The sequence below is a fragment of the Fonsecaea multimorphosa genome (genome assembly GCF_000836435.1).
Source record: "Fonsecaea multimorphosa CBS 102226 unplaced genomic scaffold supercont1.27, whole genome shotgun sequence".
Lineage (NCBI taxonomy): Eukaryota > Fungi > Ascomycota > Eurotiomycetes > Chaetothyriales > Herpotrichiellaceae > Fonsecaea > Fonsecaea multimorphosa.
The window spans coordinates 264678-279067 of record NW_015971661.1 but is presented as its reverse complement, the minus strand read 5'-3'; the positions used below and the strand labels follow the sequence as shown (position 1 = coordinate 279067).

The 14390-nt window shown below is 51.5% G+C and overlaps 6 protein-coding genes across 6 annotated transcripts; 4 read left to right on the top strand and 2 right to left on the bottom strand.

Annotated features, from left to right (window-relative positions):
• Window positions 1–1777: 1777 nt before the first annotated feature.
• Window positions 1778–2555, bottom strand: Z520_10026 (uncharacterized protein; the record flags this gene model as incomplete). Its single annotated transcript, XM_016780520.1, has 3 exons — window positions 1778–1958; window positions 2061–2110; window positions 2235–2555. 3 exons carry the CDS (start codon window positions 2553–2555, stop codon window positions 1778–1780), a joined length of 552 nt encoding a protein of 183 aa, XP_016628439.1.
• A 3168-nt stretch (window positions 2556–5723) lies between these two features.
• On the bottom strand, window positions 5724–7438 carry Z520_10025 (uncharacterized protein; the record flags this gene model as incomplete). The annotated part of the gene is made up of 3 exons (XM_016780519.1): window positions 5724–6385; window positions 6452–6880; window positions 6985–7438. The coding sequence occupies 3 exons, from the start codon at window positions 7436–7438 to the stop codon at window positions 5724–5726; spliced, it is 1545 nt and encodes a 514-aa protein (XP_016628438.1).
• An 847-nt stretch (window positions 7439–8285) lies between these two features.
• Z520_10024 (uncharacterized protein) lies at window positions 8286–9053 on the top strand (the record flags this gene model as incomplete). The annotated part of the gene is made up of 1 exon (XM_016780518.1): window positions 8286–9053. One exon carries the CDS (start codon window positions 8286–8288, stop codon window positions 9051–9053), a length of 768 nt encoding a protein of 255 aa, XP_016628437.1.
• Window positions 9054–10048: 995 nt separating this feature from the next.
• On the top strand, window positions 10049–11287 carry Z520_10023 (uncharacterized protein; the record flags this gene model as incomplete). The annotated part of the gene is made up of 4 exons (XM_016780517.1): window positions 10049–10340; window positions 10450–10608; window positions 10681–10951; window positions 11008–11287. The coding sequence occupies 4 exons, from the start codon at window positions 10049–10051 to the stop codon at window positions 11285–11287; spliced, it is 1002 nt and encodes a 333-aa protein (XP_016628436.1).
• Window positions 11288–11598: 311 nt separating this feature from the next.
• Window positions 11599–12600, top strand: Z520_10022 (uncharacterized protein; the record flags this gene model as incomplete). The annotated part of the gene is made up of 1 exon (XM_016780516.1): window positions 11599–12600. The coding sequence occupies one exon, from the start codon at window positions 11599–11601 to the stop codon at window positions 12598–12600; it is 1002 nt and encodes a 333-aa protein (XP_016628435.1).
• An 878-nt stretch (window positions 12601–13478) lies between these two features.
• Window positions 13479–14351, top strand: Z520_10021 (uncharacterized protein; the record flags this gene model as incomplete). The annotated part of the gene is made up of 3 exons (XM_016780515.1): window positions 13479–13889; window positions 13937–14164; window positions 14253–14351. 3 exons carry the CDS (start codon window positions 13479–13481, stop codon window positions 14349–14351), a joined length of 738 nt encoding a protein of 245 aa, XP_016628434.1.
• Window positions 14352–14390: the final 39 nt, after the last annotated feature.

Below are 14390 nucleotides of genomic sequence, written 5' to 3'. Positions count from 1 at the left end.
CCACCTGCGAGAACTCGTAGGTGGGGGGTTGCCGCCAAAAATGCTCTTTGGGGACGCCTAACGAGGAGTCCATCAAGCCTAAGCAATACTCGGCACCTTGTAAGTCCGGCCCCACCTGCGACGTGACTGGCACTGACTGCTCGCTGGGTCGGTCAAAGACGGACATCAAAGGAATTCCGGCTTCCGAAGGTGAGTGAAAGCAACCTTTGGCCACCAAGATCCATCGATATCCAATGAATACTCGGTATTGAGTCTCGAGTACCTTCACAATCTACGGTACACCTGCATCTGATCATCAAGGATTTTGGAATTCTGGACACCCCTAGAGCTTGATCGCCTGGCTTGTACAAATACTTGACCAAGGCCAGAACATCCAAAGGGCCAACAAAATGCAGGACGAGAGGGATGCGCCCATCACTCTGCGACGACCTTCCCCTTCCGCAAGAGGGACCGAAGCCTCCCCGCTCGCCTCATTTTCTCCTCAGAAGAGAACGATTGGCTCGACCACCAAGTCAACCCTTTCCTCACCGCGTCCTTCCAATCTTTTTGGCTCTCTGAGTATCCATCATTCCTGTTGTTTAAGAACCGCGGGCGTGGGTAATGAGTGGTCGGGGTTTGCTGATTGCACATGATGGTCGATCTTTTCGCATCTCGCACAACAGGCCACACAAAACTGCGGGTGCCCGTGTCTCGCCAGGCGAAACCCTGGCTCAGACTTACCCTCGCGCGTCCCACACATACCTTTGATGGCATCAAGACTTCCTCTTTTTGGCTTCAGAGTCTGGGTCTGCAACCCTCTCCTCCTGCGAATCCCAGTCGATGCAGGGAAAGCATGATGGTTTGCGGTTGGTTCACACTTGGTCGGTTCGAGAATTGACAGCTGTCAAAAAGACCACGCGAAACATATCACGAGACAGGATTGAAAGCAAGTTGAAAAAGTTGAGTTGCCATGCCCGCTTGGCATCTGATGATCCTCCAATCGCCTCGTTTTCGCAATGTCGCTCACGGACCGTCCACGCGTAAAGTCCCTTGCTTCTATTACGACATTTGGCCAGCGGATCCTGCCTGGATGAAGAAGGAGAGAAAGAGGTGAGGCGAACAGCGCTGTTCTAGACATTATGGTCCGTACACTCGCGCGTTTCGCTAGGTTGTGGTTGATCTTCGATCCGAAGTTTTGACCCGGAGCATCAGCATTGATGGTGGTGGATGGGGGCACAAAAGTCTATTCCCCATTGAAGATGGGCACGTTGCAATGGTCGCCCCGGACAAGCAGAAACCCTGGTTCTTTGCCGTATTCAGTCTCGATGGGATTTTCAGCCGTCATTGACGCGAGATTGACAGGTCAACCGCAAATGCTGCATGGCGCGGTGGAATGAGGAGTGGGGGGCCCACGGGTACACGAAGCCACCCCGTACCCCGGTCAAACCGTGAGCGTTGAAATGTGATGTGTCACCTTGTTTGCTCCCCTTGTACCTTCGTCATCGTATGGGCCTCTTACTCCAGTCTAGGGAGAGTCAGAGAAGGAATGCCGAAGTTTGAGAACTGACAGCACCAACGGGCCTTCAGAGCTACATCATACACGGGAGGAAGCAAACAAGGTCCGCAGACGACCAGTTCAGAACAAAGTGAGGAACACGCGAAATTGAGCAGCAAGCACTCATCTCGAATCTGGCGTCTAGAGGGACAACTCCGCCCGCTGGACCCAGCTCGTGAAGTGTCCAGCCACAACTGCACGGGCCTCTTTGTTGAAATTCGGTCCGTTATCAAGTCATACTGTTCACATTTTCCCACCCCGGTCACCGCCGTCATGCTCGGACGACGTGATGAAGTCCTTGACCAGTTTAAGGGCGGCAACTGCAAATGCCACCATGTTGGCTTGCCTATCACCTCCCAGCCCCGTATCCAAATCCTTGTTCGCACTGCCTTTTCCGCCCACCACAGCCAATGCAACGTAGCCCCTGCGATTTTCCGCCGTGTGTCAGCTTCACATGCTCCATCTTGAGGCGTTGTCAGGTATGAGGCGGTTAGGCGGCATCTGGAACCCAGGGGGAATTACTTACGGCTGCCTGTTTGGGGTCTTGCCACTGGCAGTTGGTCCTGCGGTTCCTGACTATTTTGAATCGAGAGCAGTCGAGTAAGCCAGAAAATCAATAGAGACATTCTCTGGCCTTGTGATCTTTGCCCAATCCAGCGAGGTCGACCAGCGTAGATACTAGAGAGAATGAAGCACGTACCTCACCAACGCAATAAGTCCCTTGCAGCTTTTCCCTCACGTTCTTAGCCAGCCCTTCGACCAGTTCCGGAGTAGGTCCATCATAATTATCGATGTTTTGTTGCGTCCAGCCGGCAAAGGCGATCCTGGATTCCAACGTATACAGCGTCAAGCCGCCCTTGTAGATCTTGCTTGCCCCTGGAGTCGAAAGGAGTGAGGCGGAGATGAGCCCTCCCGCTGCGGTCTCTGCCACGCAGATGGTTTCGCCACGAGACTTGAGAAGGGACGCCACGTCCTCGGCGGCGGATTTGAGTTGAGGCGGAGGGAACTCGGCGGATGACATCCTGCTGCGCTGGGTGAGGTTGGTGCCGTGAAGTCCGAATGCCACAGGGGGATTGCACAAGAGACGATGCGGGATGTGGGACTGTACGAGTCTCCGAGAGCAGACAGAATGCATCAAAGATGAATGATGAGTTGACAGATCCAAGAAGGATCTTATCATTGCTCGTCGTTGGAGTTGGTTTATCAATCATCAGAATGCGGGGATTTTCATGATTCCAGCCTCGGGCGAAGTGAAGACATGATATCAGAGCATACATACTATTTTGCATCTTTCCAGCCTCGACGACAATGTTTCTCGATCCAGCATTTCGAGTGTTTGTGAGCTGAGAATCAGTCATCTGGCTCCCAAATGTGATCAACAGCAATGAAACTTTGGTATATTCCCAACCGGCGTAACTGTCTATCACCTTTCTCACATCTTGAAGAGTATTGTCAGGTTGGAAGCCGCTCACACGGCGGTTGGCCAGCGTCCGGCCTCACTCTCATTCTCCTCCTTGGTGACCGTTTTGACCGCCTTTACATCTCTGGAAGTCCTCTATTCCATTCTTCGTCCTTCGTCTGACAGACTCGTTGAATAACATTGTGTCGTCACGGGGTGCCCTTTCATTCTCTACCCAAGCTCGGTCCCAAATCAACTGCCTCTCACTTGCGCTCCTTTAACATCATGGCGATCTCAACAAGGCCCCATGGCGGCACTGGCTTGCTGCTTGTACATGCTTGTCTTCCTATTCGAACAGCAGAGCACACATCAAGCTCTCCAACCAGTCTCCTCTGTCCGATCCAAACCAAGATCCACCCTGGTTTAGACCCTGTCCCCCAGGGTTGTTCTCTCCAGTTCCTGGCGCAGTTGCTCTAGGGATCACGTCTATCCAAAATCGTTTTCATCGACGCTCCCTTTTCTCCTTCAGTACCTCTCCGAACGAAGGCTCCTGACTCTTGAGAACTGAAACAATCCTTCGACTTATGCTTTGAGATCAAGATGATCCCTCGAGAAAGCCTTGGCCTGAAGCACTTTGCGGAAGACACATCTGGCCTTTGGTGACAGTCAGAACACTTGACGTGCGCTCATGCAACTCTTCAATACTCCTGGGGGTCAGGTGGATTGATTTGAGGGGATTGGAAGACAAAGGTTCGCGAAAACTGATTGGGAAGTTTACGAATTGATCGAACTTACAGGAGTTGTTACGTTGTTGCATCATCAACTGAGCGAGAGCATCTTCTCGACCACTTTCCGATGCGAATACCCTTCTTCAAGTCCTTGAGAATATGTGCGCAAAGATGGGACGAGAGAAAAACAGCTTTGTTAGAAAAGTGATATCGTGACGGCGCTAGCTGGTATGTTCCTTCGTTCTCGAGGTACTCGATCAATCTCGTATTGTCGTCTGCCTCAGCAACCATCTGAAGATGTTTATCCCCATCAACCACCCCGTTGGAGTGCCTGTGAAGTCATCCTACCAGCTTGAAATGAAAGGGCTGTTGATTTTGGGTGCTGAAGCGAAGCACGAGGTTATCAAATTGGTTCTCAATGCCCCCCTCTCGACATCATCTTCTCCAAACTTCCTCGATGCTGAGTTTGCGACCTTTAGCATCTCCCACTTGCAACTCATCGAAACTCTTACCTTACTATCAATCCAGGTCGCTTTTCCATCAGTGACAATACGATCAATCCCATCTTCTTGAAGGTCTTGACTAACATCGTCTCAGACATCATACCCCTCCTCGTTCTATTGCAACATGTCACAGAGGCTTCAGTCAAGACTCTCAACGGATGCTACGATCCTGCCCTCCCCTTGATTCTGTTACACCCCAATAAGCTTTCTGGAGCAACAAAACTCGGTTGCAGGAAAAGGAGTAAATAAATTGGAACGTATAACAGTGGTTAAGCTGTTGCGTTACACCATCAATCATTTGCCCAGAAAGGACAAACTAGGACCCTGCCAGACGACGACTTTGCGAGCAAATGTGGTATAAGACCAGGCTGGAGGATACACTCTACGGTGGTTGCTCAAGGCTGAGTTGCGCAGTTCATACAGGCTCAGGACGACTTTGAACGCGGGTGCCTCAACCGAAGTGAGTGTCAAGGTACGCCTCCTGTACATATGACTGGCAATTTTTTCCTTGGATTTCACCAATCGGCGAACCTACGACGATAGGCAATCTTGAATGACGCCTTCATCGAGCCTTACATCTTAGACGCCCCGTGTTTGGACATCTTTCGCCTTGAGAGACGATCAAACAGATGCCGAATATAAAACGTTGAATACCCGGGCTCGCTTTACAGGTACAGAGATCTCAGCACAGACACGACAGAACTCTAGAAGTGATCGACAAGTATGATACCATCATCAGAAATGAAAGATCGTGGAATCAGAGACTGACTTCCTTCCAAACCATTGCCGCCAGGACCTTTAGAAGACGATCTTCCAGCCGTTAAACATTGAAATGGTGCTTGGAAACCGAGACACCAGGGCAAAGGGAATGACACCGTCTACGGCTGTTGCGAGGCAGACATTCTCCTTTGCCACGCAGGACAAGCCTATAATTCTTCACCTAAACCGGGCCGAGGGGACTGTAAGATATTCAATCGGTTGCAAGATCTTTACTTACTTACCAGAGACATGGGCGCGCAGGGAGAAAGAGAGATATACAAGGGAAGAGATCACGAAAGGCCCAAGCCCGACGGTCGACTGGAGATTCGGCTTTGCGGGAAAAAGTAATTCTCTGTGCGAATTGTCACCTACTCGCAGATCTATACATATCCTACAGACGTACATCGAGGACGTGAGGAGTAGTTGCTCAGGGCAATCCACAAGCGTGGTTTTATCGCTCTTCATACAGGATGACAAGTCCAGGAAAAAGGCGAAAGCATATTTGCGGCATAAGTTACGCATATTCAGATGGACCTAAGACTTTGTTGCCTCTGACATGGCGTGCCTTTGTGCCCTGAAGTAGTCGCTGATCGAGCCGTCTCAAGTTCGATGTAGACCGTTTCAAAAGCTCTATGCTACGGCTCTGCTGTGGTCGCTGTGGAATCAGACAAAAGGGGTTCTTGTTCGATGACGCTGTGGACCTGAAAGCTTATCACCGCCTTCAGCTCTGGAAGAAAAGAGACGAAGCAAGAGAGAAAGATTGTATGTGTTGTCGGCACTGGTCGAGCCTTGCTCATCTCCTACCCCTTGACCTCGACATGCTGCTCTGCGGATTTTCCCTGGAGCTCGATCCAGCGCTCATTGCTGCCCTCCTCCCCGTCATCCTCCTCCAGATCCTGCTCGGCCTTCTTCATGCCAGCGACAAAGGCACTCTTGGAGAACAAGAAGTCGACCTGCTCGAGGGTCTTGCCTCCCGTCTCGGGACAGAGGAAGAAGACAAAGGCGACGGCCACGAGGTTGCCACTCAACACCCACAACCAGAACTTCCAGCCGACGTTGGTCAGGCCGATGGGGCCCGCGAAGACCGTGATGAAGGTCATCAGCCACTCGCCGAAGCCCGTGAAGGCGCCGCCAATGTGTCGGTACTCGAGCGGCGCGATCTCGGAGCAGTACAGCCACACGCACCCTTGCCAGGCGTACCCAAACACGAACAGGAAGGCGAAGATGATGCCGATACCTGCCCATTGAATGGATTTCGTGGAGGGCACGGCTTGGAGGACTGTGAAGATGAGCATCAGGGCCGACATGACGCAAGCCCCGTACAGGAGAACTGATCGCCGTCCGACCCTCTCGATCGTGAAGTACAGCGGCACACAGCCCAGCGCGAAGCAGATGTTGAGGATACCCGCGAGCAGGCTGACCAGGGAAGGCGCGGCTCCAACTCGGCTGAGGATGACAGAGCCTGTTTTTTACCAACCAGAGTTAGCACTTGTGACCAGCTGTTTGATAAGAGAAATGGGTACAGTACTCCAATAGGCAAGCAATGAAGAGCCCATCCACTCTCTGATCATCGGAAGCCAGAAGCAGATACATAGCCGTCGGATGATCTTCATGGGCGTGTGGTCGATGATGCCGCTCGTCGTAAAGGCCTTCCAGTGTAGACTCGACTTTGCCTCCTCTTCTGCTTCGATGGCGATGAGGATCTCGCGCTTAATCCTCTGCACTTGTTCCGAGTCGATGGGCGCATCGTTCAACCGCTCCAGAGCGTCGTCGCCCTCCGCGTGCCGGTTCTTCGCATAGTAGTATCTCGGCGTGTCTGGGAGGAAGAGCATGCACACTCCCGCAATGAGCGCAAAAATACATTGAAAAGCAATGGGGACTCTCCAGCTCCACTGGCCGTTGGACTTGATGCAGCCGTAGTCTATCCAGTAGGCTATTGGGACACCGCTAATAAGCACTGCAGGATGCTGTTAGTAGAACTGGATGGAGTCGAGGATGTCCGCAGACGACCACGACAGTGTCGAAAAAGAACACGGGTCCCCTCGAGGTGGGTGAACTCACTTATGGCATTGAATGCATTGGCTGGACCACGGTCCCCTATTTCGACACCCGTCTCTGCCAAGTAGGTGGGCACAGCACTGGAGATACAGCCGATAGCGAAGCCAGTAATGATGCGGCCAACGGTAAGCTGTGCCACAGAGTTGGCAGTCGCTTGGATGATGGACCCCACGACGGCGGCGGCATTACCCAAAAGAATAGTCCCTCTCCGGCCGATTTTGAAGGCAAAGGTGGCCACGATCAGGCAGGTGATACACGCCGACAGCGAGTAGGAGCTGGAAATCCACGGTATGACCCATTCCCCAGTGGGATTACCGATTGCATCCAGGAACGGCTTGTGCAAGACTACACCGCCGAGTACACCAGCATCGTACCCATACATCATGAAGGAAGTTCCGCAGATGAACTTCATCAACCAGTAGAGGCTTCGACCGCGGAGGTTGATAAGGACTCCCATCTTGAAAGTTCAACAAGCCTGCAAGAAAATGCTGGTTTCCGAGGGAGCGTGTGACTTCTCTGGCTGAAAAAGATGGGTGTTTTGGATGATGCTGGAATTCAATGTGGCCCGGACTGCTAACCTTGAGAGTAGTATTATACTCCAAGGAAGAGCCGTGTCAAGCCATCAGAGTCAACCAGGTCCACAAGGACAGAGACTCATCTCCGCAGTTTCGATGGGATTTCGCCGGCTTGGTGCAGGACCCGCGGGCATACACCTTCAATAGCCTACCAAATATCTGGATATCCGGGAAGTAGATGTGATTGGGTATTAAGCATGCTCCAGGTTGGAAACTGGTCCCTGCTTCTGCTTGTCAGTGGGGATAGTGTCAGGACTCCTGGCAGTGGAGCCACGGAGAGGAAAAGAGTCAATAGATTCTTGATACCAGTGTGCATCGTGACATGCGGAGCCTCACTCACTTTGCGCAGATGCTGGACGAGGCTAAAGAGCGTAGCGGGCCGAGCGCTTCTAAAAAACCCTTTGCCCCATGAAGATGTCCTACCAGCCAGTCATCATTGCGGCCAGGCGGACAGTTCGACCCGCGCATCTGGGGCCAGTATGGCAATAGGCTGCGGGTTGTCGTCTAAAAGATATCGCAGAAGGTGGCGATCGCAGTGTTCATTGCCGTCAAAGTAAATTGCGCCATGATGAACCCCGCACAGGTGGACAAGTGGACAAGTGCGTGTGGAGGAGCTTTTCGAGGCCATTGATTTCCTTTGAGTCAGTAGATCTTGACTAAGTCTTCTTCCAAACCTGGCTCACTGAAAGGATCAACGGAGCTGTCCGACGGAACCGCTGAGAGGCAAGCATGGCATTCGAAGAGAAGGACCAAATTCGACAATTGGTTTGGCCACGATTGCGAGAGGTTGCCATCCCCGACTCGCGCTTTCACTATGACTTCTCCAGCTTTATAGCAGATTTCCACGGCTCTCAGGCGGCAACCGAAAGACTGGTTTTACTGCGCTGTTATAACGATGCCCAAGTTGTCTTCATCACCCCGGACAACTGTTTGGAACAACTTCGCTTGCGAGCTCTGGAAGATGGCAAAAAGGTATTGGTGACAACCTATGCCATCAGACGCGGTTTTTGGCTGCTAGATCCCGCAGTGATCGTGTCGCCTGAAGCAAGGAAACTCGCTTGTCTCTTGGATACCATGGAACGGCCTGGACTGGGAAGGGCCTTGAGCCTCGCAGAAATCCAGCAGCTTGGCCTGCGGGTGGATTTGATGGTGACAGGTACAGGAGCCATCAATCATCAAGGTATTCGATTCGGAAAAGGGCATGGGTTTTTTGACCTCGAATGGGGGATTTTGACCACCATCAAGACAGTCAGCTTTTCTGTTCCTTGCATTGCCCTCGTGCATGACTGCCAGGTGTTGGAGGAGGAGCTGAGACCCGAGGTCTTTGACACGGTGTGCGATTATATTGTCACCCCAACCACGATTATTGACATTGCTAAAGCGGGGGTCGTGTTGAAGAAACCAATGTGTGGAATCTTATGGGATAAGTTGCAGCCGGGAATGCTGGAAGACATTCCTCCTCTGGAAGAATTGCGACGGCTTCAAGGGAGAGATTGACCTTTTGCCGCCAGGGCAACCAACTTCATCGAGCATTCCTGCAGACTCAGCTTCGGTGGGTCGACACCGGCTGATAAGGTGTCGTTCATATTGCTCATCAGGAGTTGACTAGAACTGACCTGAATCGAAATAAATAGCAATTGAGGTGGTCGGTGTTGAGAGAGCACACCCATGGTTCGGCTGGCTGTCTTGCGTCCCGAACCGGAATGAGTTTGAGGGAATCTTCCTCGAAACTTCTCAACAGGCCATGGTTCTTGCTTGATTATTTTCATGCTTCCAAATCACTTTACAGGAATTGCCAAGGATGGATAAACAGCTGGCGTAATTGATAATGCGCCTGAAGCCAGGAACAGTGTGGAGTCGGTCGCACTGGTCTGTATACCTGTTCGGACTTGCTGTAATTAGTGCTTGGTCTGTGCAAAGGAACGAGGCTTTCGTTGCCACTCAGGCGACGCAGATGACGCACCTCTTAGTCAGGGATCTTTGTTTCGCTGCAAGCCACATTCTCGATGGTAGCGTTGGACCAATGGATGTGTATCATTTACCTCTTTCCGGATAGAGTAATTTGCTTGGTCTCTGTTTCAAAAAGACTATAACGGAGGCACTTTGTTCGCAAGAGTTCTGTTGCTTAGGAAGATGCAGTTGAAAAATAGCCAATGGTTGGATCTTTCCCTCGGACTCTCTGCGGACTATAGAGACGGTTCGCTTGATCCGATTGAGGCTGGCATATGGCACGGTGATTTTTCGAACCGTGTGGGTTTCCATGACAAAGAGAGCAGTTGCAGCTTGATTAGCAAGACCATGATTATTCAGTAGATGTGTCTTGGAGCCATTCGAGTGGAAACCGTGAGGTCGCCGGGCTGAGCATGTGGTCATCGATGGTGGTATAAGAGGGGACAGGCGGTCTTGTATCATCTGTTCCATCAGGTGCAACAATCCTGACTGTTCAACCAAATCATAATCCGAAAACAACTGCCTTGTCCAAGCAACTCACCATGGGTATCGACTTCACAGTCTTCAAGGGGTCCGACTCCGGTGAGATCGTGCAAGCCAAGGGTCATCGTGAGGTCGGCCAGACACAAGCTCTAGTTGCGCTGTCGCACTGTGGAGTTTGCGGCACAGACACTCATTATCGCCATGCCGACCAAGGATTGGGTCATGAAGGAGTCGGTGTTATCAAGGAGGTTGGAAGTATGGTTGAGAAGCTCTCAGACTTGAGGGTCGGTGACCGTGTTGGAATGGGATGGATGCAAAGGACATGCGGCTATTGTAAATATTGCTTAACTGGTGAGTGGCTCATTATCCCAGGACTGACTCTGCGCTTGCGAGCTTCCCGACGAAGTCTGCAGATTTGGTCTTCTTAGACGGAGAAGCCTGAAGCTAACTCCAACAACAGGTAGGCAGTTCAAGTGCCTGAACAACGAACAGTTTGGGACAGCCAATTTGGACCAAGGTTGCTTTGGTACAGGCGTTGCTTGGGACGTCAGCACGCTCTTCAAGATCCCAGACGAAATCTCTTCCGAGTCCGCTGGGCCATTGATGTGTGGTGGTGCCAGTGAGTTTACCAACCTGACAACTTCGGCTTTCCACCTTTGGCGAACTCGTTGCTAAGGAACGTGTTGAACAGCTGTCTGGGGCCCGCTATACGAGCAGGGCTTCAAAGCAGGTGATCGTATCGGGATCGTAGGAATCGGTGGGCTCGGACACCTGGCCATTCAATTTGTATCGAAAATGGGAATGGAGGCTGTTGTCTTCTCGGGAACCGAGTCCAAGAAGGAAGAAGCGTTCCAATTTGGAGCCAAAGAATTCTACGCCACCAAGGGTGTCACAAAGTTCGAAGGTATCGAGCCCGTCGACGGCTTGTTGATCACGACTTCGGTGCTACCTGATCTCTCACTGTAAGTTTCAACACCAGCCACATCAGGAATTCGAGGAGAATGCTTACGCTGCATAGATATCTACCTGTATTGGCGCCATATGCGAAAATCTTCCCACTCACCATCAGCATGGACAGCTTGCCAGTTCCGGCTATGCCACTCGTAATATACGGCTACTCGATAATTGGTTCCGGCGGAGCTCAACCCCAGTCCATTCAGGCAATGTTGAGATTCGCAGCACAACATTCCATCAAACCTGTCACCGAGAAGTTCCCAATGACACAGAAGGGCGTCACGGATGCAATGAAGAAGCTGGACGAGGGAAGCGTAAGATACCGTGGAGTCCTTGTTGTATAAGGAAGGAAAAGGTTCTCCGAACAGGAGTGCATGAAGTACCTTGTATAATGGAACATTATGGAGAGTGAAATGGAAACTGAAGCATCGTTTATGTGAAATGACAAAATGACACAACGACGCGTCTGGAGCGCGACGCGTTCACACAATTAATTATCGGCACTCAAGCTACTCGACGTACTAGGTTCATCTGTGCAATCCATCTCATTTCTCTTCTCTCTTCTCAAATCCTGAACAAAGAGGGTCCTCACAGGGCTCTGATGGCAAACTTGAGATAAATTGCCAGAAACTGCTGCATCAGCATCCATCATGCAATGCCCGCTCCGAAATCATGGCTGGAAGAACTAACACTGAGCAAGCTACATCGACTCGCAACAGCACTGGGCACGCCATGCTCAGGAACAAAGCTTGCACGTATAGAAGCCATCCGTAACGCAACTTCGAACAGTGTGCAGAATGGAGACAGCAGGGGTACCGTGTCCGACTTGAGTCTTCTGAGCATAGATATGGGCATCAGGAATCTGGCCTTTGCACATCTCACAGCACCGGCTGAAGAGGTCACGAGACCGCTCAAGCATATACGGTACGGAAGGCCGACGCTGCGAGCATGGCGTCGAATAGCAGTGGCAGAGTCTTTGGATGTCACGACGAGCAGCCACCGGGATTCGGCATTAGAGATGTCGACGTCCGCGGCAATCGAACTAGTTGCAGCAGCCAAAGAATCATTCGAGCCCATTGATTACGCCCGGCACGCCTACAATCTTGTCAAATCCATATTACAGACTTACCAACCCAATCATATCTTGATTGAGAGACAAAGATTTCGATCAGGTGGCCAATCGGCGGTTCAAGAATGGACCCTCAGGGTTGGTGTGTTTGAAGGCATGCTTTATTCCGTCCTGCGGACTCTGATCGAGGAGCACAAACTGCAGCTAAGCATTGAACCAATGCAGCCTCCCCGCGTCAATCGGTACTGGCTTGAAGGCTCCAAGGACTTGCTAGGCTCGAAAGAGAAGAAGATGGTCGGTCGCGAGGTAAAGAAGGCAAAAGTTGATCTTGTTGGAAATCTGCTCAGAGAGGGAAGCTCAGTTATCTGTGTTGGCAAGGAAGTTCAGCCGACAGCTCTCGACTTCATATCGCGCGTTAGCCAGGCTTCCAAGCGTGGGCGAGCTGATACTACCAATATATCAAAGCTAGATGATTTGGCCGACTCGCTCTTGCAGGGATTGGCATGGATCCAGTGGCAAAACAACCGAAGGCGCATCGAAGCCCAGGGGCGAGATGCAGTCGATATGGCGTCTGGAACCTTGTCGTAGGTCTCTTTTCGGTTGACCTGGTGAATGACAACATTTTTCCATTTGGTTCCCGACCCAATGGCTCCAATCTTTGTGCTTCGAACAGCCTCTGGGCACACAGACGTTTACCCGCGTCTCCTTCTAAAGCAATCACATCAGCAGCGTTCTGAGAAATCACACTATGGAGCTTTGCTGGACGGCAAGTCTCCGAAGAGGTTACTGTCATCTTGTGTTCTTGTGTGCCTCCCTTCCCAAGAATAAACACTCGAGATTGCAATCGATATAGCCTCGTCGCATTTGAGGACGATGTAGCCGACTGAGAGGGAGTGGATCAAACTGCACCACATCCTGAGTCCACTTCCAGACCCACCAAGCTATGTGTTGGATATCAGGAGAAATCTCGGAGCAACCGCGAGGTAGAGCAGCACTGAGCAGCGATCGAGGATAGTGAGGGTGCTGGACGATACGCTCGAACTGGCGGGGACGAGTGGAATATTACGAATCGGCGTGTCTGTACGAGTCGGATGGGATATGGAACATGGCAGGTTGCTGTGAATGGAGCTAATGATCCGGAGCAAGAATGTAACTGTTACACGCCAGAAGGATCCAAAAGGTCGGTTCAAGACCAAAGATCAGACGGCTATCAACAGCAGACATCGTTTCAAGAGATGCAGAGTCGCACCAGATCTGATGAGGGAAAATGCGAGGTCCCGTCGATACAGCGGAGGGGAATGAGAAGGTGCAACCATCCTAAGAGTAGAAAATCATCTGGCCACCGTTTTGTCATATATCTCTGGGACTGCGCTTCATTCTCACCAGCGCCAACCTCTTCTCGTGCCAGAGTTTCTGATTGCGTCTTGTCCAACTCGTTTCTGTCCCAGATCGACAAATCTTCAATCATGCTGCACGTTCTGTCTCTCGTAGCCATCTCTCTCTTTTCCGCCCTCAGCTTTGCCTCGCCTCATCCACAAACAAGCACCACACCCTGTATTTCGGAGACAGACGGTAATGCCGGCGCCAGTGACACCGTCATCACTGTGGCCAGCACTCTGACCGCCACCGTCGTCGCATCGGGGTCAGCCACTTCGAGCTCTAGCACTACCACTGCTGGCCCATTGACCACTCCAACCTCATGGCTCACCGTCACTGCTTATCGGCTTGGCTCGCCAATCCACCTTCTGCCAATGAATGCTGCCGGCTATCATTTCTATCTTGGAGGAGACACAGTGTCATACTGTCCAACAGAAGTAGAAGAAGAGGGTGGCATATGTCCACCAGGAAACCAGACGGTGCTTTCTCTTTGCTCGATGGTGAGGTGATTTTGTCGACGTTGGAGAGCTTCACTAACAACAGACAGGGCACTCTTGTCCCTGGAAGTCAATATTTGTACGTGACACCTAGCGGCGAGCTCGGCTACACCCAAGCACATTCAGTTTCCATGCCTGAAGGGTCAGTCCAGTGTCCTTTCACGTACTCCAAGGCCCCCGGAGCGACAATTGGACGATTGGATCTAAGAGTATTCGGGGCCTTGGGCCTGGTCGCATGTCCTACCTATGGAGGAACCTGGCAAGTTTTCGCAAACCTGGTAAGTCGTCCTCCACGATTCAGTCCATAGTTGGAGGAGCCATCATTACTGCGCGTCAGCGTTGGAACAATCTGATCAGTCATTACAGAAGAACATTACGGCACCTCGAGGCAATGTGTCCCAGTGCCTTGGGTTTGATCCTTTGGCTTTTGATACTCCCAATATTGGAGCGTGGCAATACACGTAAAAGCATGATCTGCTCAGTGTCTTCACGATTCGGGACAGA